This window comes from Penicillium riverlandense, assembly GCF_028828495.1.
Source record: "Penicillium riverlandense strain IBT 135883 chromosome Unknown utg000001l_segment0_segment0, whole genome shotgun sequence".
NCBI lineage: Eukaryota > Fungi > Ascomycota > Eurotiomycetes > Eurotiales > Aspergillaceae > Penicillium > Penicillium riverlandense.
The window spans coordinates 2,453,310-2,474,335 of record NW_026643194.1 but is presented as its reverse complement, the minus strand read 5'-3'; the positions used below and the strand labels follow the sequence as shown (position 1 = coordinate 2,474,335).

General features: G+C 50.5%; 7 protein-coding genes across 7 annotated transcripts; 4 read left to right on the top strand and 3 right to left on the bottom strand.

The window, feature by feature from the left end:
• Positions 1-145: 145 nt before the first annotated feature.
• On the bottom strand, positions 146-1,761 carry clrD (uncharacterized protein; the record flags this gene model as incomplete). The annotated part of the gene is made up of 3 exons (XM_057192418.1): positions 146-588; positions 638-1,457; positions 1,672-1,761. The coding sequence occupies 3 exons, from the start codon at positions 1,759-1,761 to the stop codon at positions 146-148; spliced, it is 1,353 nt and encodes a 450-aa protein (XP_057057371.1).
• A 1,633-nt stretch (positions 1,762-3,394) lies between these two features.
• Positions 3,395-6,671, bottom strand: kin1 (putative serine/threonine protein kinase Kin1; the record flags this gene model as incomplete). The annotated part of the gene is made up of 3 exons (XM_057192417.1): positions 3,395-5,316; positions 5,375-6,002; positions 6,063-6,671. 3 exons carry the CDS (start codon positions 6,669-6,671, stop codon positions 3,395-3,397), a joined length of 3,159 nt encoding a protein of 1,052 aa, XP_057057370.1.
• A 1,800-nt stretch (positions 6,672-8,471) lies between these two features.
• On the top strand, positions 8,472-9,977 carry N7474_001001 (uncharacterized protein; the record flags this gene model as incomplete). The annotated part of the gene is made up of 1 exon (XM_057192416.1): positions 8,472-9,977. The coding sequence occupies one exon, from the start codon at positions 8,472-8,474 to the stop codon at positions 9,975-9,977; it is 1,506 nt and encodes a 501-aa protein (XP_057057369.1).
• Positions 9,978-11,669: 1,692 nt separating this feature from the next.
• On the bottom strand, positions 11,670-13,222 carry N7474_001000 (acyltransferase family protein; the record flags this gene model as incomplete). The annotated part of the gene is made up of 3 exons (XM_057192415.1): positions 11,670-12,373; positions 12,427-13,054; positions 13,109-13,222. 3 exons carry the CDS (start codon positions 13,220-13,222, stop codon positions 11,670-11,672), a joined length of 1,446 nt encoding a protein of 481 aa, XP_057057368.1.
• A 2,748-nt stretch (positions 13,223-15,970) lies between these two features.
• On the top strand, positions 15,971-16,634 carry N7474_000999 (SGNH/GDSL hydrolase family protein; the record flags this gene model as incomplete). Its single annotated transcript, XM_057192414.1, has 2 exons — positions 15,971-16,285; positions 16,335-16,634. 2 exons carry the CDS (start codon positions 15,971-15,973, stop codon positions 16,632-16,634), a joined length of 615 nt encoding a protein of 204 aa, XP_057057367.1.
• A 175-nt stretch (positions 16,635-16,809) lies between these two features.
• Positions 16,810-19,057, top strand: N7474_000998 (uncharacterized protein; the record flags this gene model as incomplete). The annotated part of the gene is made up of 2 exons (XM_057192413.1): positions 16,810-17,015; positions 17,092-19,057. The coding sequence occupies 2 exons, from the start codon at positions 16,810-16,812 to the stop codon at positions 19,055-19,057; spliced, it is 2,172 nt and encodes a 723-aa protein (XP_057057366.1).
• Positions 19,058-19,313: 256 nt separating this feature from the next.
• Positions 19,314-20,388, top strand: N7474_000997 (uncharacterized protein; the record flags this gene model as incomplete). The annotated part of the gene is made up of 3 exons (XM_057192412.1): positions 19,314-19,316; positions 19,428-20,192; positions 20,254-20,388. The coding sequence occupies 3 exons, from the start codon at positions 19,314-19,316 to the stop codon at positions 20,386-20,388; spliced, it is 903 nt and encodes a 300-aa protein (XP_057057365.1).
• Positions 20,389-21,026: the final 638 nt, after the last annotated feature.

Here is a 21,026-nt window from a genome sequence, read left to right as displayed (position 1 = left end):
CTCTCCGAGCGCCGCTCGCTAATCAAAACACACAAAAGTGGATGGGATGCAACGATAGTTGTCAGTATCGTTAAATTAGACGTCGGTGATCGATGAATGAACCAAACGGGGGATCTTCAATGATGAGGTCGACGATGCCGATCGATTACTTGGTGCCCTTTCGCTTGTTGGGCCAAAGTTGCTTGCGGCAATTCTCCTCCCCACAGAGACACTTAACAGCATCGGGATCGATCGTTTCGACCATTTCAGCCTCGGGGTTGTAGTCAAATGTAAACTCAGTGTCGGCCGGGATATCGCGAAGCGCGAAGAACGCCAGGTCGTACAGGAAGTGATTGTCGCCTTGCACCGTCGAGACTGGGATCAGCTTGCAATTGGGATTGCAAGAATGGTTCATGAAGCGAGTGATGCTTCCGAACTTCTGGGCATCCACCACGTACTTGCACTCGCCGGACCAATCAAGGCTGAACAAGTAGGACTGATCCTTCTCCGAGGCATCCTCGCGAACGCCTGCCTTCTCCTTGGTGATAACTTCGCCTAGGTATCGGTCGATGAACTGTCCCTTGCGAATAGGGGTAGGAGAGCGAAGACCTATAAGATTTAGCATGTAGGTGGATGGACGCTGAGTAGGTGGACTTACCGAAACCACGGGTCCCAGTATGGAAGATCACCAGGCTGATGGTACGGCCGTCCTGAACGACATGGTTCCAGCACTTTTCATCCGAAGAAGAACTGCATTCACACTGCGAGCTGCATTCAGAGATCATGACCTTGCGTTCGAGGAAATCGGAAGTCAGAAGGCCCTCATTGGTGTAGGGGATGATCGTCTCGCTAGTATCTTCGTCCTTGTACAGACAGGCGCACTTGTCAGAGCAAATTGTGTCACAGCTGCAGCCACAGAGGAACTCTTGTGGAGTAGGTTCGACTTCTTCGTGCAGCTTGTACTCGTTGATGAACTCAAAGTCGGATGCAAGGCGTCGAAGGATCTTGGGGTCATTGACATCGTAGGAGACTGGCGGTCCCTTAATACAGCTCAATTTGAACTGCAGTGTCTCGCGAGTTTCATTTGCGGAATTGGCAGTAGTACCCAGTAGAGTTTGTGTGCCAGTTGGCATAATGGAACTACCGATCGCCAGAGGGGTCTCAGAACGAGAGATTGAAGGCCGAAGAAGCGAGTACTTGCGGTGAGCAGCCATCTTCTCAAAGTGATTAGGCGTAAAGACCTCGAAGAAGTTTGCTGGAACCCCAAGGGGCAAAGAGAAAGCCTGCTCCGTCGCCTCGATCTGTCTTTGCAGATCAGGGGAAGGTCGTGGAATCACTACGCTGATAGGATTCGCAGACAGCGAAGGCTGTCGCGAAGGCTGTCGAGAGGCCTGTCGCAAGGGCTGCTCAGCGCTCTGGTCACTGCTCTTGCGTTTCTGTGGAATCGTAGTGATGAAATGAGCGATCTTGGCTGGAAACTGATGTAGTTGGTTAGTAGTGCTGACGTTGAAGCAGGCAGTGTGCGGATGGATATTCAAAGAAATTAAATGCAGATAAGGTCACACAGCGACAACTTTAAAAGGTTGGTCCTGAAGGAGCCCAAGACGATCATCAAAGACGTCTCTGCAAGTTTGCGGATGGGAGAGGCCTGCCGGGGAAAAGCAAAAAAATGAGTCTAGTTGGTTTACTTACCATCCTGTTCTCCTGATCGTCCTCTGCAGTCAAGTCGACGATAGTCTCATATGGGCGGCTTGGGCGCCGGCCCCTGCCTGGCGGCGCCATACCACCGGGTGGTGAATAGTAGAGCCACGACGGGGACGCGTGCGATAAGCAAGGCTGGCGATAGGAACCAAGGACCGAGTGAGCTAGTGACCTAGGCAAAGACTGATCAAGAGATGAGAATTAAGAAAAAAGAAGCAGACTGAATCAGGAGACGACGGTGAGGTTGAAAGGAGACGAAGTTGAATAGCCTCACTTCACCTTGTCTTGGTTAGGAGAAGGAAGAGAGATATGGGAGTGGACGGTGGAGGTGGCACAGGGAAAGAGAGGAACGCCCCCTTGGCTAGGTTGGGTTGGTCAAAGAGTTGGTGCGCAGACAAGACTCTGCCGCTTCAACCCGCGTTCTAGCTGACTTATCATGGCCACGCCTATTTAGAAAGTTATATGTGTCTTTAGAGACACGTAGGTCTTCGTTTTGGCGATTGATATTACTTTAGAACCTTTAGAGTCATTTAGTTTGTTTCTGACCTAACAACAAAGAAGTGAAGCATCGACGGTAGTTCGATGACTATTGGGCAACCTGTGGCGTGGTGCGGTCAATTCTGGTTTGAAGGGGCTGATTGGCGGTTACTAGTGGTTGCAACTAACGCCCCTAAAACGCGGATTCCCGTGCCCATCGGGTTCCCACATTTACCAGAATGTCTAGGGGCCGATCACCACTATTAGGGGTACTAAAGGCTCTATAACAGATCAGATGCATTTACTATGACATTCCGAATCGCTTTGGGACCAATAAGGGGTTATATGTTTGCTTGGCCGTTGGTTTATGTAGGTTTTATTTGCCTACTACAGTCTATAAGTTGAGCTATCGCTTCTTTTCTCCTAGCCTTAGAATGCCCATCATTTAGTACTCACTATTTAAGGGATTAATTGATTCTATTTCGTTTATCATTTCTGTGAATAGGAAATGCCTACAGGCCACGGCGCTTTGTCAAAGTGTTTGGTGAGCGGTTGCACAAGTTCGCCAACGAACTGGCCAACCTGGCCCCGCCTTAACATAATTGCATAGAGCGCTTGTTCAGCCATGCTAACTGTCGACTTCTGGCAGTTTTGGATCATAAGCACACCTGCGTAAGGTCCGCTTCCCAAAATGTTCTCTACGCAAACATGACTTGATCTACGGAGGTCTTTCTAATTCCATAAGAATCATACCGATTTGTCCCACAGAAACATATACAACGCCTTTCCCTGTCCGCACAACGATCACTCGCAGGGGAGGCAGATAGAGATACCCAACACAAACAAAATCTGGACGCATCCACGAGTGCGTCTTCGCTGAGTTCTATCATACACCATGGAAGATTGAAGCATGTGTCTAAACGAACGAGGTGTGTTGGGGATGGATGAGCCAGACCGGGGAAGGAGGACGGGAGGATGCGATTTCGAAAACAGAAAGACAGTGGGAATGGGGATGGGATGGGATGGATGGGAATCGATGGCCCTGTGATCTTCAGGGGCCATCACGATGCGCATGCAATAATAACGAGACAATGATGGATGATGCTCATGCGGATGCGTCGTTGATGGGTGGGAAAACTGGACAAGCGAAGAACAGAAAAGAAAAAGAGAAGGATAAGCACACAATCATTCAGTAGAGAAATATATGCTCTTCTCAAACCAAACCAAGGAGGCCGGACTACAATCGCAGAGCATCCAGGATCTTCTTTGCCATCTCCCGGTACTGCCACATACCACCTGCGACCTTCTTGAACTGGATGCCGTGCAGCGAAAAAAGAGGGACCTTCACGATAAGGATGTCGAAACGCAAAATCATGTTTTCGCCGGTATCGCTCTGCACTCGAGTGGTGGTCTCGCCAACCACTCGCTCGCCAGTCGGCTGCGGTTGGTTCCGGGCCACAAATTCATCAGATTGATCAGAATTCGTCGTAAAACTTTGGTCCGGCGGGCCCTGACTTCGGCGCTGTAGCTTCGAATGTCCAGTGCGAGGTTCCTCTCGCTCATCGTGGCCAAGAAGTCCGCCGAAACTAATCCGACGGCGATGCGGGAGCTGGCCCTGTCGGTCGGGACTGGGTGGACTGGTATCCACCACCTTTTCCAGATCAATACTGGGGGCGTGGCGACAGCTGAACCCTCCCTTAACCTCATGATAGTCCACAGATAGCTGGTTCAAAACACGGATGATGTCGGCTCGAATGACGGGCAAGGGCTTGCTACTAGTGGTTGAAACACTAAAGAGACCCTTGAGGTATACCGGCTTAGACAGATCTTCCCCGTCGTTGGCACTCTGCAGGGCTGTGCCCGCGCCAGAAATATCAGCATCGGTCTCCTCAGGGAGATTGGCCTCTCGGGCGGCTTCCCGACGTGCTCGCCGGGCCTGGATGCTCTCTCGACGGGCATGGCCCAGTGACATTGTCCGTGCCGTGTGAGTGCGCCCACCAGTTCTTGCACCAGACTCGCCAGACTGGTCTTTCTGGTTGTTTTGGTCGGAGCCACTAGTTGAAGGTGGTTGGCGATCTGCCGCCACATCCAAGGCGTCCGCGTCACTCCTACGAGCGGCCCTCCGGGATCGATAGTCTGCCGAATTGACGCTGGTAGATCGTTCAAGGAACTTGGCTGACCGCGATGACCGCTCAGCTGATCCTGGAGCAGTGAGAAGATCTTGATGTTGGGGCTGGCTTCCCCCAGAGGGAATAGAGGTTGCGTCAGGACGCCGAGATTTCCGCATACTGAACCCACGATGCAATGGGGAGGCAGAGTCGGCAGGTGGCTGAACGTTGAGGGTGGGAGTGTTAGGAGTGCTGATGCGTTCCCGCTCGCCGTCGCGACTGCGATCTTTGGTCCTGCGTGTGCTGAATCGTCTCAAGAGGCCAGCAGCAGTACTTGCTCTTTTGACTGGAGTGTCTTGTTGGACAGCCTGGCCAGATGACGAAGAAGTGTGCAGATTCTTTATGCCCTCCGTGACTTCCTCCTCGCCATGGGTTCTGGCACGCGGGCGAGATCGTTGGCTAGTGTCCTTCTCGCCTGGCAGTTGGTATTGGTTGGTGTGGGCAGCCGCTGGGACGTCCGGCATTTGAAGATCGCTCGGTGACTGATTAAGGGCAAGGGCACCAGGGCGGGCCTCGGTTCGCTCACGATCAAGCTTCTCCTTCACAAGGTGGTAGATGGAAACCAAGGGGCTGTAGGCGTTGAGTGGGTCATTGCCCAACTGGACAGCCTCGGCAGAAGGTGCAGAAAGCGTGTCACGGCTGGCAGCAGAATTCCGTCGCTTGTAGAAATCGAACACTCCACGTTTTTTCTCGGTGGGGTTGGCCGCTGGTGCTTCCCGCGCGCTCAATCTCACAGCATGTTGATACTCCTCCGACTCCAGGACCTTGGTCAGTTGGGTTGTGATGTACTCCGGAGGGCCAAAATCAAAGCCTGTCATCCTCTCGATGATCTCTGGGTCCAAGGGAAGCTGCAACGGTTCGCGATGGGGGAGATAATTTTCTGGAGGAGTGTTGAAACCCTTATTCATCCACGGATGATTCAGGATCTCTGACAAGCTGGCACGCTGCTTGGGATCAGTGACTAGCATGCGAGAAATGATGTGGCGACACTCTGCAGAGAAGAATTAGCATTGTCAACAACCAAAAAAGATTTCCAGTAAACAACATACCTGTCGTGAGCCCTGGAGGATATTCCACAACGCCTTTCTTGATCTTGGCATGAAGCTGGGGCATGCTTTGATCATCAAAGGGAACCTTTCCGCAGACTAGAACATAAAGAACAATTCCAAAGCTCCAGACATCTACTTCAGGACCCGTGTACTGTCTTGCCTGGAGAAGCTCTGGAGCAGCAAAATAAAGACTGCCACAGAATGTCTTCAAAAGGCTTTTGGGGGAGAAGAGGTTGCTCAGTCCGAAATCGATTATTTTGATATCCCCCGTTTTGCTGATCAGGATGTTCTCGATCTTCAAGTCTCGGTGAACAATGCTGTTGCGGTGGGAGTAATCCAATGCACTGGCAATCTGGCGCGCGAACTTGCGCGCCTGCTTTTCCTTCAATTTGCCATGGGAGATGATGTAGTCCAGCATCTGCCCGCCGTTGACATATTCAAACAGCATATACCAGTGGTAAGTGGTTCGCACCACGTCACGCATCCCACAGATGTATGGGTGATTCACAAGACTAACAATGGCAGCTTCTCGAGCTGTTCGGATCTCCTTTGAGCGATCTGCTCGCTCTGTGTCACGGCTACTGCGGTGCTCTTCGGTCGAGAGCCGGGGGACGATCTTGATCGCAACCTGCAATTGAAATCAGTTATTTATTGCTCACTCAGCAGAATCGGACCAATATCTGATTACCTGTTCCCCAGTCTCCATGTTTTTGGCCAACTTGACCTTGCCCATACTTCCTGCACCTATCGTTTTCCCCAAGGCCCACTGGCCCGTAGGCGTGGTGATTGTTGTACGACGCCTAGGCTGTGTGGAGGCGGTGGGCGGGTGTGCCCCGGTCGCAGACTGCGACGGGTCCGCCGCACGGTCGGGCGCAGTGGTGGCCGCGGCGGATGCCATGTCGACACTCTCTCGTCGATGGCCCTGGGCGGAAGGGCCCCTTTGGTGATGTCTCCGAGTAGACTCAGTTCGAGTCGCAGTGGATGGGCGCTCTTGAGATCGCTCCGCCGACGCTTCACGACGCGAGGGCATCCGACCGACATTGGACGCCTCGAAGTCCCGTCGAGCTACACTATCGACAGCAGCGTAATTTGAAGGAGGGCGACGGTCATGGGAGGGAGTTTTGGCGTGGGAGTAATGGGGTTGCTGTGGAGGGGGCTGGGAGGATGAGGTCGGTCGGACCGCCACGCTGCGAGTACGCTGAGGTGCGTCTGGGGCCGGTGGACGATGAGAGGGACGAGCGGAAGTAGAATGGCTTCGGACGACTGGCGACGACGAAGCAGGCGCCGGAGCCGACATCACGATCGGTAGGAAAAGGACAAGAGTCGGTCAAAGGTAAAGGGAGCGGGGAGGCAGGCGCTGACGAGGAGACAGGGATCTGGCCCCATGCACGGGCCAGTCGCTGGACCTCACTCAAGGAGAGTATCGGAATGTGTAATCCGATAAAAGGAATGTGGAGATGATGAAAGGGGAAAGGAAGGAAGGAAAGAAGCGGGTGTGAAGGAGTTTGGGGTGAAGGTGAAGAGAGGGAGAGAAAGGTAGGGGAGAGTAAGTTAGGGTGTGGAGGGCCAAAGGTACCAGAGAACGGGGGCGGAAGTTGGTACCCAAGACGATTTGGTTTGGGACTGGCTGCATTAGATGGCCACCTAGTGGATTATTATTGTTAGTTAGTTCATAGTAAATGAAATACATTTAACTATATCAACCATCATGGTTTCCTAGTCCAGGCCATCTACCTCAAATATTCTACCTACTACACAAGGCGCCAAGGTATCGAGTCAAGACCACCGACGTCATCCACGAACAGGCATTCTGATTTTAAGATGTACTAGGCACTAGTTAGTTAGCAATAATACTGATAACACTAGGCTGCTCCCCTATTCCACCCCCATGAAATACGCGGCTCTAGATCTGTCAGAAGTGTCATCACCCCGTATTGGCCCAAAAAGGAAAGGTCCCAATCACGTGGAAGATGCTAAAAATATCGATCTGAACTATACAATGTTGATCGATCATTCCAGGCGGGAAGCAACATGACTAGATTTTTACTAGTAACCAATTACAGCCAGCACACTACTAATGATCAATTCTACCCATTACTACAGCTTGGAATGTGATCGAGCTATCATTTCTTTCATTTCTTTCGCTCTCGCTAAGTCCCCAGCTACAATGACATACTCCTTTTTTCGCCTGAGTTCCTTTACGTCTTTGCCCATCGTCAACAACACCTTGTTGATCTAGAGAGAATCATACACCTGCCCCCTGGACTGCCCGATTAATTACCACCTGAGCATTGGCGGGGTGTGCGAACCCGGTCGAAGCGGCTCGGGTACTTAGTCTATCTAAGCAATTGGCTATTAAATACCAGCAAGGTTTACACATGCCATCCTTTCCTTTTAGACCAAACACACATTTGGGTTAGTTGCCAGGCGACTTTCATCAGAAGCCTTGAATCGCTGCATGGTGTCAACAGAATTTCTACCAAGCTTCTAGTGATGAACTCTTTCAAATTTAGCAAGTATAAGCCGATATAGAATGGAGCCTCGTATACCCGCTTGCACAATCTTGCTGGGGTTGTTAGTAGCCGAGTAATGCGAGGGAATGCGGTCGTCGTTTTTCAAAGACTGAATTAATCGTGTTGCCATTTCGAACCAAGTAAGGAGAATTGAGAGGTCAAGAGTCCACTCCACAATGGTCAAAATTTTGATCAACTTTAGCTATTCCCATATTGGCGAGTATCATTGGAAGTAAGGGAGGAAATATCTCGAGCCCAAATATAGGTTTGAGTACACCAGCAGCTGCATTTAGTGCGGGGAACGAACAGAGTAGAGACCCGATCCCATCGGCAAACTTGCTGGTGAATAATGAGCTAGTACTCTACTATAATTGCAGTTTTTCTAGAAGAATTCCACAATATGTACATCTTGCCAGAAAGGAAAAAAATATAGCAAATCTTGGGTCAAACAAATCAGTGGCGGAAAAAAGCAAACAACCGTGGGTCCACGCTAAAACTAGCGCCTCGGCCCGCGAGCACAACCACAAAAGGGGATTTCTCCTGTTCTCGGTTGCTCATAGTTGACGGTTCTCCAACCTCCCTCCATGCTATCATTCAGTTTGTCCTTTCAAAAGATATGCTTCTTTCTCCTAGCTGGAGTCACTCGGACCCAGGCGACCCTTCCCTGGTCGTCTTCCGCCCCGAGTGCTACCCTGACCAAGAAGGATGACCAAGTCGCCTTTGATCCTCTTGGTGTTGCGGCAGTGCTCTACAACCCCAGGGCCGATAAGAGCGCTGCCCGTTTGTATACTCAGTATGACCGGGGCCTGTTTACCTGGCCCCATATGACGATGATTGGGGGCACGTTGCCTCCGATGCAGATGCTAATGGAGAGCCTCACCGCGACGCTAAGCGGGATCCATCCCGCAATCAAAATGTGTGCCAAAGACACGACTATGATTCCCGTCCGGTCAGATATCTCGGGCAATGTGTTTCGCCAACTGCCTGTGAATTTGAGTAATCTCTGGCTCGGTGAAGCGATCTCGTTTCCCACTTCGAGGTACCCCGGTAATGATTTCGCCGTGATCTACGTGGATGCCATGCACGAAGATATAAAAAAGAGGAAAGATCAAGTTCGAAAATCCCTCGGCACCGTGTGGTGGTGGACTTATAATCTGCTGCTGGATCTGATCGGTCTGGTGAACGGCGCCATGCTCATGACGGGCATGGTATGCAGCCTCCTGCTCGCGGACATTTGGGCCTTCATGTTGTTCTTCTTGTATGGATTCCACTGGCTATCATCGGTGTTTGTCTCTCTCACCAGCATGGTCAAGATCCATAAGCCAAAGATCAGAGAGGACTCTACCATCCGATACGCCGTCTACGAACGAGAAGAGGGCGGGACCGTCGTCTTCAAGGGACCACAGGACATACTAGAGGAATGGGCCCGGTCAACCTGGGAGTATGACCAAAAATGGACCAAAGACAGCCTCCATTGGCTTTGGGTTGTGTCCGGGACATTGTCAGGCATCGCATCTGTGGCGTGTATGGTGAACATGCGCAGCTTCATGCAGCTGGCATTCTTAGCGGTTTTGGTCTATTCGTCAATTGCTGAAGTGGTGGCCACCAGAATTGCACGAGGTCTCCAAGGGATTGCCCACGGCACGATAAACATGGCCACCGTCGTGGGAAACGAGTCTCGGAGTCAAGCAATCATCAGATTGACCCTCGAAATCGACCCCAGCTGTCGGCTGACGGGACTAAATTGGGTCCAACTGGGTCTGCTCCCCGACATGCCGGTATTTCAGCGAATGCAGGCCCTTCTATTTCAAATCAGTGAGATACAGAAAGCTGAGCAGGCCGAAATTGAGAAGAAGACGGAGTCGAAAGATGCACAAATCCAGGTCTTGGAGAGAGTTTTGGGCAATTCTCCAATCGACGAGGAACAGGAAGTAGCATCAAGAGACTGGAGGAACTCGGCTTTGGAGAAAATGTTCGCCGAGTTCGAAAACCACGCGGTTGGTTACCCACGGCGCTTGGCACGACGTATAGTCAGCGAGATGAAGGATGCCTTGAAAATGCCGCCATTACCCTCAGATGTGGATGATTAGCATGGATACATGGTTGAGTGCATACTTGTAATATACGAAAGAGCTTAACTATAAATCTATTGCTCAATATTTTCTGGCACAATCTAGATTGTCGACACTTCCGCGTCAATATTCGCTCCGTACGCCACGTGCCGCTGAGAAAAAAAATGAACAGGCTCAGAATGACCAATCGTTCACCGGGAGTCCTTTCTGCTATATTTCTTTATAGTAAAGGAGGCAAAGTGCCTTTGTCGGGTTGTTTTGTTGGTCCACGTGACTGCGCGGGATCTTGTTCCGCCCAACGCCGGTGAGCGGACGATGACCAACAGCCATGTTGACTTCCATGACCAACAGGACCTCATGAGCGAAACCCACCGTGAAACCAGCAAAAATGCTGCTCAGATCTGCGCTTCGCATGATTTAGGAGGTGGTGTCGCTCTCGGGGACTCGTTCGCAATATATTCCGTTGTCGCATGGCCTCCAGACTGGAGGAGCATCGAAAAAGATGCCAGCCTCTATGCAGATCTTAAAGCATCTGCCCTTGCTGTGTCTAAAGTGCTTCCTGTGAGGATTACATTAGATCAGAACTCTTCCGTGGCCCTGAAGTCTTTACCATGTTCACAACGTCAAGGTCGCCCACATCCTCGGGACGCTCTCCCATGGTTCCTGATCAATGCCACAAGATCTACCAAACACTGTGTTATCGGCCACGGAAATGCTATGCAATCTCTCCTCATGATTCTCCAGCGGCCATGGTGTGTCCTTGAGCTTTGCTGCTGTGATACTGCAACTGTAGCGGCGATCCACGAATTTACCAGCACAGCGTCAAGGATCAACTCTGCAACTTACAGTCCTGCTTTGAGGTTACTATCGCACGAGATGGGTAAACGATTCAAAGATCGACCTCAAGCTTCCGAGCGATGGAAATCACTCTCGTCTGCACCCATACAACGCTGGGCCACGATTGGTTCAACCTGGTCTGGCGTGAGGACCATGTATGTGGGATTGTCCGGACAAATCATGCGGTCCCACAATGCATTCTGGCTGGGTCTTATTGTTGCTTGCTCCGTGTATCTCGGCGTTGCTTTCTCGGAGTTAGTGCGGACCCTGTGCGATACTACTTCAAATACTCAAGCGGTGATGCATTCACGACCTATCAGCACATTATTCAGGAGGAATGATATGTTCCGACATCTAGACTCAGTTTCTTTTGGAAAACCACGACTCAGAAAGTGTAAAAGCGAACTTTCTCTTCCCTCAGAACGAAAGACAACAATACCCGTGGAGAAATCTCTTTTACCAGGGCCAGACACCGCCATTTACCGGAACTGGTTGATTGCACTACACAAAGGAATCCTGGATAGCATTGGACATGATATACTTTGAGAAGCATTTGATAATTTACATAACGTGTAAATAGTCTCAAAGAAGCGAGCTTATTTTTCGCATGAGGACGAATCCATTAACACGTTTTAAAGCATTAGAAAAACAACAGAGTACACATTTTAGGATTTTCTACTCCATCGGTCTTTGAAAAGGTGAATCCTAATTCTTATCGCAGTAAGCAGATCTTACGGTGCAAATGGAGGAAAGAAAGGTATCATCGGCAATATGAGGGTAAAAACATCATATGATATGCAAAAAATTACAGTACTAGTAAATTCAATAGTTACACAATATTGTGCGAGTCATCCCAGTTCTCAACAACGGAGCCTAGGTAGTGGTCATCGGGATGTTGGTCAAAGGCAATGATGGAGGTGGCTCGTCAACCTCCTCGAAGATCAACTTCTCCAACTTCTGTGTCAATCTTGCACAGAACGAGTCCACATATTTCGTCCACAGAGACGCACATATATATACCAGACAAATCCAGAGTGGTATACAGAGTGCTACAACCCATGGCTTCCGAAGTGGAATCCAGTGAGGGTGTAAAGGCTCGCCATCATCTCCGTATATTGGGTTCCCATGCTCATCAACAATATTTCCATCCCAGGGCTGGCCAGTGATTCCATACAACATCCAGCACAACACCGTGCGCAAAAGGGTTCCGTGGACCAGGTACACGGCGAAACTCTGTTTTCCAAACCAGAGAAGGAGACTGCTCGAAAGGAATTCTTTTGTCGAGGGGGAGATGTAGATGGCAAGAATGATCAAGTCAACTCCCATCGCGGTATACCGTTTGCCGATGTTGACCTCTGGTGGGAATATATACTGTGCCGCTTTGAACATGATGTCTGACCAGCCCATCCACTCCGGGTGTTCGCCTGGATAGCCACAGATAAACAGACCAGAACAGGCTAGGACTGCAGCTATAATTCGACGGCCCCATTTGTGATCTGCAACAAACTCTTGGAATGGTTTCTCGTATGACAGGTCACTGAGAAACATGCCATAGACGCCCTGCATCTGGAACGTCTCTGTTGTGGAGTTAGTCGAGGGCTCGTCAAGCAGTCCACGATGGAGAACGAACCGATATCTTTAGCCGCATCCTGGTGGAAATATAGAAACATTGCCAAGTAGATCAACAGACGCCAGCGAAACCTGACAAACATGGTCGCGCACAGCAGTATATAAACCAACATTGATGTAAGGAGCAGTGGTAGTAATGCCCATTGATGGTCATCATAGGCCATATATCCCGTCGTCCAGGTACTGAGGAAATTCTTGAACAGCCGAAGAATCTCTTCCCAAAATGTAGGAGCCAGATCCGGGGCTGCATAGCGACACCACCAGCAATCTGACCGGTTGGCAACGATGAACGCACCGAACTGCGCCATTACCCAGGAAATGATCATTGCAATTGTGGCGGGAAGGATAAGACGTGGTGGTCGGCGGAATGCACTCTTTGCGATGGAAATAAAGGAGCCCATATGATCTCCGTTTCGGGACTGTTTAATGGGCTTAAGCGCGCACACATAGCCAGTCAAGAATGCGAATATAGTGACTCCAATACGGCCTTGCCAGGGAATTCGCAAAACAGGCCATTGGAGGATGCGAGGTGTAGCACGTTCGTTATCGCGGGGAGAAAAAAGATCGTAGTCCCAAGCTCGGGCAAGATGGGTAAGAATGACTAGAAAAGAAGCAATTCCTCGCAAACCCTGAGATTAGTTTGTCAGTGCTGAACTTTGTTTGCGAAGCAAGTCGTCGCATACGTCAATCCATTTAACGCTCTTTCTGGGATCCCCTTTTACTGACGGATTTCCAGATTTCCAAGGAACATTGTCCAGAAGACGTTCATAAAGGTGATTAGGCTTCATATACTCCATGGCGAAGTGAATAAGAGAATGGAAAGGTTAAGGGAGTGACTTTGGGTCCGACAGTCTGTGGCAGAAGTACAGAACCTCAAGGTTCATCAATATCAGCAGGCAGCTTGCGGACAACAAACAGGAAAGAAAAATAAGTAAAAGAAACAAGAGGCACGATAGGTTCAAGAAAAGAGAGTCATTGGGTCTGCCAAATAGCAGAAATAAGTAGGATGCCAGTGGATCGACGAACGCACACGAGCCAGAGTGCAGGAAAGGACCCCGAGGCCAAGAGGAATGGGCGATATGGAGGAAATCCCTTGCCGCGCTGGATTGCATCCAGTCGGGGCCAGCTGAGCCGAGTAATAAAGGAAAGTGCCGACGTATCCATGCAGTCTCATCCGCGGGTTCTCCGCTAGATTGAACATTGCTAACTGAGCATCCAAATATACAAACATTTAGGTCTTGTATGCATCACATTACACCAGAGTCTACTGGTTCCCAATTTTTTTATATTTCTATAGCAAGGCCTTGGATCTCTCTGCTCTCTCTCAACACAGATCGGAGAGTTCTTTCTTTGTGTGGGTATGTAACATTCCCAGGCGATTCCTTCATCAGAAGCTTTCCCTTTTTGGACGACGTGGACAATTGCGCCACGAGAGACGAATCATTCAAAGTGACCATATGAGACAAATCCTAATCTAGTGAGCAAGACAGCGTCAAAGGGTCCGTCCACAGCGTCGCCCAGTTTACCGCCGGGCCAATAGTACGGCAGCATTGGAAATTGGCCATGGCAAAAATTCCGCCTCAATCGCGTCAACACTTGGTAAGGGATAAAAGTGTTCCGTTTCGCCGAGAAGTTCAGGATCCTGGACCTCATGCTGACTTCTGGCAAACACTATTATCCAAAACTTGACACCAGTAGCTAACTAAAGGATTAATGCAAGCGGAAATCTAGTTAGACATGTTGAAGCGAGAAAAGAAACACTGACAGGGTTGAGATGGCGCGAGCTTTAGCGAAAATGATGATATCACATAACCCCCTGAACTCAAATAATTTCAATGGGACGCGCAATGCAAATTGTATTTACTGAAACAAACAATAATGCAAGGTATATTCAGTTGATTTTCTGGGTCTGGAGATCACCAAGTTATGGTTGCAATAATCTATTCGCGGTCTCTCTCTCCACTTCTTCAGGGTCCGTGGGAAACAGGCAATGATCATCACGTCAGCCCTAATAATTGCGCAATCATGGCAGTAGTTTGGGCCAAGCTCTTCCCGTTCCTTTAGGCCAAAAGTCTTGGCGTTCCTTTTAATTCGTATCCTGCTTGTTAACGTTGTTCTTCAATTCAGAAATACCTAAATAGCACAGACCTTTGTCGCACCGACACAATCAGGACAAAATGACAATTATTCGAGGACCTCTGACTTCCTTGGATCTGAGCCTGGTCAAATTGGTCAAACTGAGTGGCATCATATGCATGCGACTCTTCGCCAAGGAACATTTTGAGAACACATGCGCCAAGATCACGCCATCGGGGTGGTATGAAAAGGGGCTCGTCAAATTCCACACGCGGAGTTTACAAGTGGACGATAATTAACAAGATAACCGACGCGACTTATTCCGGCTTTTAAGACTCAGGGGAAGAATAAGGGTTTCTGCGTGGTTCAACGATCATCCGTTTTGCACGAGTGCTCAGAATGCAGATCGCATACCGAAGTCTAACCCTCTTGCTGTGGCTGTGGTGTGCGTCAGCCACGATATTGCAAAATGGTCAAGTCAGGCAAGATGCCTATCCAGGGCAAGTCGACCAGATTGTCCTAGATGATTCCTGGCGAAGCTACGGGCCTAACAGCTCCGAAATATCATGGAAAGGCCGCTGGGACAGCAGATATATCTCATGTATGACGCTATCATCCTCCGCCTGTCTTTTCGGTTCTAATTGCGAGTGTCATAGGGTGGTCGTTGGTTTCTCCCATTCTTCTTAACTCGAGTCTGTGGAGTCTAACTCATGCAGCGCACCGGGACTCAAGACCCAGTTCTCAGGACAAAAAGTATGTTATTATTCTTCTGCTGCTATGTTAGTGCTCCAAATGACAATCATAGCTTGCAATAAGCTTCGGCCCGGAAACAAATGATGGTGTTCTAGTAGCTTATAGGTACCTCTCCCCGTGGTTGATATTGGTTCCGCTGATCTAAGATCACATAGAATTGGATCTTTGGATTGGCAATTCTCCAATGTGACCAGAGATTCGACCTACCAGTTTGTCGGGCCTTGGTCAGAATTGGATGAGGATCTGGTGGAAGCGAAGAAGGTGTTTGAAATGAGAGGTAAAACTCGTAGTCCGAAAATCATGTACATCCACTGACTGTTGCTGTATAGTTACCAATTGGGGCATTGGATAAGTTAACCCAAACATTCTCTACGTTCTTTGCTTACGATTCACACGGTCCAAATTGCTGGGATATCGGTTGACGAAAATACTCAACTCACAAAACCTCCAACGTTTGAGAAAAAAGTGGAAATTATAGGGGGATCGTAAGTATCAATCCACTTCTTTGAGATTTCCGAATATACTCACCCTCTATAGTTTGGCGTCGGGCCAATACGGTACCTACGAAACTATCTCCTCGTGGGCCTTCCTCTTCGGAGCTGGCCTAGGAAATGTTGAATTCGGGATTACCGTTAGTCTTACTCCAGAAAGTCTGTCGAGTATGCTAATTTATTTTGCATTTAGGCCTATCCTGGAATCTGCCTGGTCGATCAACAATGTTACGGAGGTTATTCTCGTGGCATGGTATGTCAGCCCTCACACGTTCAAGGATTTTAATCTCACGGAATCAGACATGGTACTGGCATCGAGCGCCCGATCCGGGTTCCCGTTCCCGCTCGATGTACAACCGCGATGATTTTGAGAAATGGGACGTTGAAGCCGAACAACCAGCGGACCTTGTCATCATGCAAATGGGAGGGAATGACCACCGACACCCGAACGAGATTCCCGGCACCGACTTTTACCACGCGTACGTGGATCTGATCGAAGATATACATAAAACTTGGCCGCATGCAATTATTCTTATCATGGTAAGTTCTCCTTTTCGGAATAACGGTGTACTGGGGCTAATGGAAATAGTCGCAATGGGGCCCATGGAAGAAAGAAGGTACTCAGTATGTGCCGCGCACCGTCTACGAGCAAGAGACCAAACGCGTACATGAACATTTCAAGGATAAGGGATTTGTCTACTATTTTCCCACCGAGGGAATCCTGCAGCATAACGATATCAACCCCAAGGACCATCCGACGGATGTGGGCCACATCAAGTTGGCGAGCCATTTGCTTCAGTGGACAAAGCTCATCTTACGGTGGAACCTCGAGCCGACAGGAGAGGTGCAACATGGCACGCTGTACTGGAATAATCAGCAGGAGTATTAGAGGTTTAGGTGTACAAAGTATAAAATTGTAAAATCTCATGATCGTATAGATCAGAGCCTTGGTGGCGCTAAACCCGATTAAGCTCCCGGCGCTACCACCTGGAGCTCCAACTTCTTCTTCCTCTTCCTCTTCAACTCGCAACCACCGTCGTCATGCTCTCCCCCGACTGATCGCGATGACTTCAAAACGTACTCGCACAACTTTTGAGGCCGATCTTCAATCCCAACAGTCTCCCTACGCCGTCTACGGTACCCCGCTCCCGCCCCTCGATGCCGGCGTCCGGGACGATGGCTCGTACATGCCTGTTTGGAAGCAAGAGGTGACCGATGAACGGGGTAGGAAACGACTTCATGGTGCGTTCACCGGTGGATTTAGTGCTGGGTAAGTCATTTCAAGCTGCACACACGATCTCACTCACGAAATTCAGGAAGCGCTAACAATAGCCTCGCACCTTTAGGTATTTCAACAGCGTCGGCTCCAAAGAAGGGTGGTCTCCCGCTACTTTCGTCTCATCTCGCCAGAACCGTGCCCGGGATGCGAAACAACCGGTGCAGCAACGAGCGGAGGATTTTATGGACGAGGAGGATTTGCGCGAGGCAGAGGAGTCGAAGAAGCTACAGACTGCGGAGGGATACGCAGGCTTTGGTTCTACAGAAGTGGATGCCACGCGACGAGCAGGTCTCATTGACTTATTCAAAACTGGCGGAGAGACTATGGGAGTGAAGCTATTGAAGAAGATGGGGTGGCGCGAGGGTCAGGGAATTGGTCCGAAGGTGCGGCGCAAAGCCAATCTAGGCGATAAGGCTACCACGGGCGGAGAAGGAGCCGAACAAACCTATCTCTTTGCGCCAGAGAACCCTCCCATGGTTGCCTTTATCCGCAAGACAGACCTGAAAGGTCTTGGGTTTGAAGGAGAAGCGCGCCTCGAGGAACGTCTGGGGACACCTCGCGCTAAACCCGATGAAGAGGGTTCGGACTCGTTTTTTGAAGGGCGTCTAGCTCTCCAGGGGAAACCAAAGGCATCCAAAGTCAAGGAAACACGCCGCGGAGGGTTTGGTGTTGGCATCCTCAATGATACCGGCTCAGATGACGAGGATCCTTACTCTTTAGGCCCACAGATCTCATACAGCAAGACCATCGGCGGAGACAAGAAGAAAAAGAAGAAAGAGGGAAAACCGGCTATTGCGTCATCCAATCCTCTGCTGAATTCGAAGCCCGTCTTCATATCGAAGAAGGTCGCAGCTGCACGGAGTGCCGGGGGTTTCAGGAAATGCCGGGATGGCCGGTTGCCACTTGATGGATTTGTTCTCGCGGATGGACTCTCCGGTCTGTCTCTTTCTTCAGACAAGAAATATGAGCCTCCTCAGATCCCAGATGGTTGGAAATCATCCAAAGCGCCATTATCCACAGAGCAGAAGCCGTCGGATTATGTATCTACTGCCGATGCCGCCAAAGCTTCGTCTCTCGACCCGACCTCCAGAGCCGCAGTTTTGGGCGAGGCCCAACTACCTGGAAAGTCCATCTTCGACTGGATGACTCCAGAGGCTCGAGCCCGAATTGCCAAGCTTACTGGGAAAACCGATCTTCCCCCAGCGCTAGGTGAGAAGGCACCGAAGGGTTATGAGCTGTCCGAGTCAGAACAGCGCAAGGATCTCTGGGATCTTGTACCAAAGCTGGATAAGCAACTCGCAGTGCAAGCCTTGACACGAGCAGTCAGCGGCTGGATGCCTTATTCGGAAGACGAGGACAAGCGCGCACGCTATCGGACCTTTCTCGAGATCCGCGCAGGTCTTCGAGATTCTCTGCCCGATCGATTGCCCGGTTCCAGCACAGACGACTGGGTTACGGAAATGCAAGAATTTGCCCGGGCCGCCGAGGTATTCAAACCCATGTCGGGACTCATGGCTTCACGTTTCACATCGGCGTCCTCAACACCGAAAGTTGGCTCCGATGCACCCGACTCATCCACCGACTCGGGTCTCAGCCGGCCCGCCGATAAGCCGGAGGACCCAGCCGTTGCAGCTGCCAAGATCGGCATGTTTGGCCAGATGACACGCAGCACTGTCTCCTTCTATCCGGCTCGTCTGCTTTGCAAGCGGTTTAACGTCAAACCACCATCCCATGTGCAGCTGGATCCGGGAGAACAGCCTGAGGGCGATGAGGGCGGAGGACCGGGCAAGAAATTCCAGTCAGGAGGGTATCAGACAGACACTGGGCCCAAGGAATTGGTGTCACAGGAAGCCATGAACCAACTTCTTCTGTCGGCAGGACATCCGCCTCCGCATGGAGCCAACGAACGCGAATCTGCCGCAGAGACCCAACGCCCTGCGGTGGAGCCGGAGCGCAACGAAGCCCTGGAGGCGGAGCGACCGGGCGATGCAGTTTTCAAGGCGATTTTTGGCGACTCGGAGGATGATGAGTAGAGCTAGCATAGATATATATATATATATATATATACATTCATGTACATTAGTATCGATCGACATCTAAAAACGCTGCGGTGCAACCTGACAGAAATCGTGGTGGTGCTCGGACCAAACTTATGTGGAGAAATCAGTCGAGGCTTGATTATGTATGAGCTGGAGCTTCTTCCATTAGTTATTACCTCGCCCCCCGCCCTCCCTCTCTGTCTCTTCTCTCGACCTCCCCTCTTCTGCCATATGGAGCGTCGTGCTCACCATGGTATGTTTTTGTGCTTCCAGTCAGCACGATCGGCCCAGCCTATCTTTGCTGGCTTTAACCGCCAGCCCGATTCTCAATAAACAAAGAGGGCTGACGACTGTTTTCGTCTAGGGTTGCTGCGCATCACGGCCATCGCCTGACGATGACCATCCCCCGTCCGGAAACAACGAGGACCAACACTCCCAGCAGACATCTTCTCGCAATAACAGCGCCGCTGATCCCTCCGTCTCCACAACCTCCGGCCGCCGACGCACGCGACGGCCCGGCCCCAACATCCCACTGGGCGAACACTACAATGAGCCCGTGCGCCTCCACGTTTGGAGCAGCAAACGCCGCACTTGGACGCGCGTCCAGCTCGACCGCGAGCGCCGCGAGTTTTTTGAGACTCGCGTGACCGGCCGCCCGGAGGTGTGGGCGGCGCTCTCGTCTACGATCTCGCTGATACGCGCCGGCGACCTGGCCACGGCGCAGAGCATCGTCGATGCAGCCGGTATAACTATCCCAACCGGTGATATGTGCGAAGGTGTCTACGACGAACAAGGCATGCTCTACCGTCTACCGCAGTGCATTGTCAGCGATCCCGACAATATGGTCCAGAATCCATCATCGCAACCCGGATCCGACAACGAAGCACAGGACGAGGACACCGAGGCCCTGTCGGATGGTAAGCTGGCGACGGACGACGATGCCTCAGGCGATGAGTTGATCGCCGAGGATCTGGAGCGGCGCCGCGATGAGAAGGGCAAGACCCGTGAGCAGGACCTTATCCGCGTGCAGACGCGGCTAAGTGATCGTGGCGGGCCAGATTTGATGCTGTTGGTAGGTAAGGATCAGAGCGTGGGGTTTCTAACTCGCAAGATTCATCACGAGGCAGGGGTAAGTCTTCTGAAACCCGGTTTGGGTCTGCAGCTGGGTTTCTGACTGGTATTCATCACAGCTTGCTGGTCATCAACGCGTGCGCATCGCCTACCTTGGCCATGTTCTGAAAGAGAACGAGTCACTGCCCGAGCAAGGGTGGCAGAGCGGTCATGTTATCAATGCTCTGATTGCGTCTCGCTTTCCGGCCGCCTAGCCCGAGCACAGGGATTCCAGTTTTCTGATTCAAAGACTGGTTCCTTCCTTTCATTCTCCTTACACGCATTCTCCCACACTCTCATCTTGGGTGTTCTCTCTCTCTCTCTCTCTCTCTCTCTCTCTCTCTCTCCACACACACACACACACACACACAGCTTCAGCGTTCCGGCGTCACTTGTCTCTTTGGTCTGATGTTTCCTTGCATAATACCCCTGCGTGCTTTTTCTCGTCTCGTTTTTCTCTCTGGTGGTCGGTCCTCTCATCTCGACATATCTATTTTGTGGTCTTATTCTTCAGATTGTTCTCTCTATGAATTGTGACCCAAACTCTCCATATATTGGCACCGGTAGTAAGTAACTGGATTTGAAATAAAAAAAAAAAAAAAAAACCAAATCGAGTCAGCGATGTGACAATGCAAAAAGAAAGTGCATCATCCGTGAATCGAACACGGGCCTCGTCGATGGCAACGACGAATTCTACCACTAGACCAATAATGCTTTTCTTGGCGGTTGATCCGCCAACCCGATTTGTACTATGGCTATAAATCTTAAGCCAAAAGACTCCGGATACGGCGTCTCCTGGATAAGGTCATTTTCTTTTCTTCTTTAATCTTCCCTTGTGGTAATATGAGCAAAT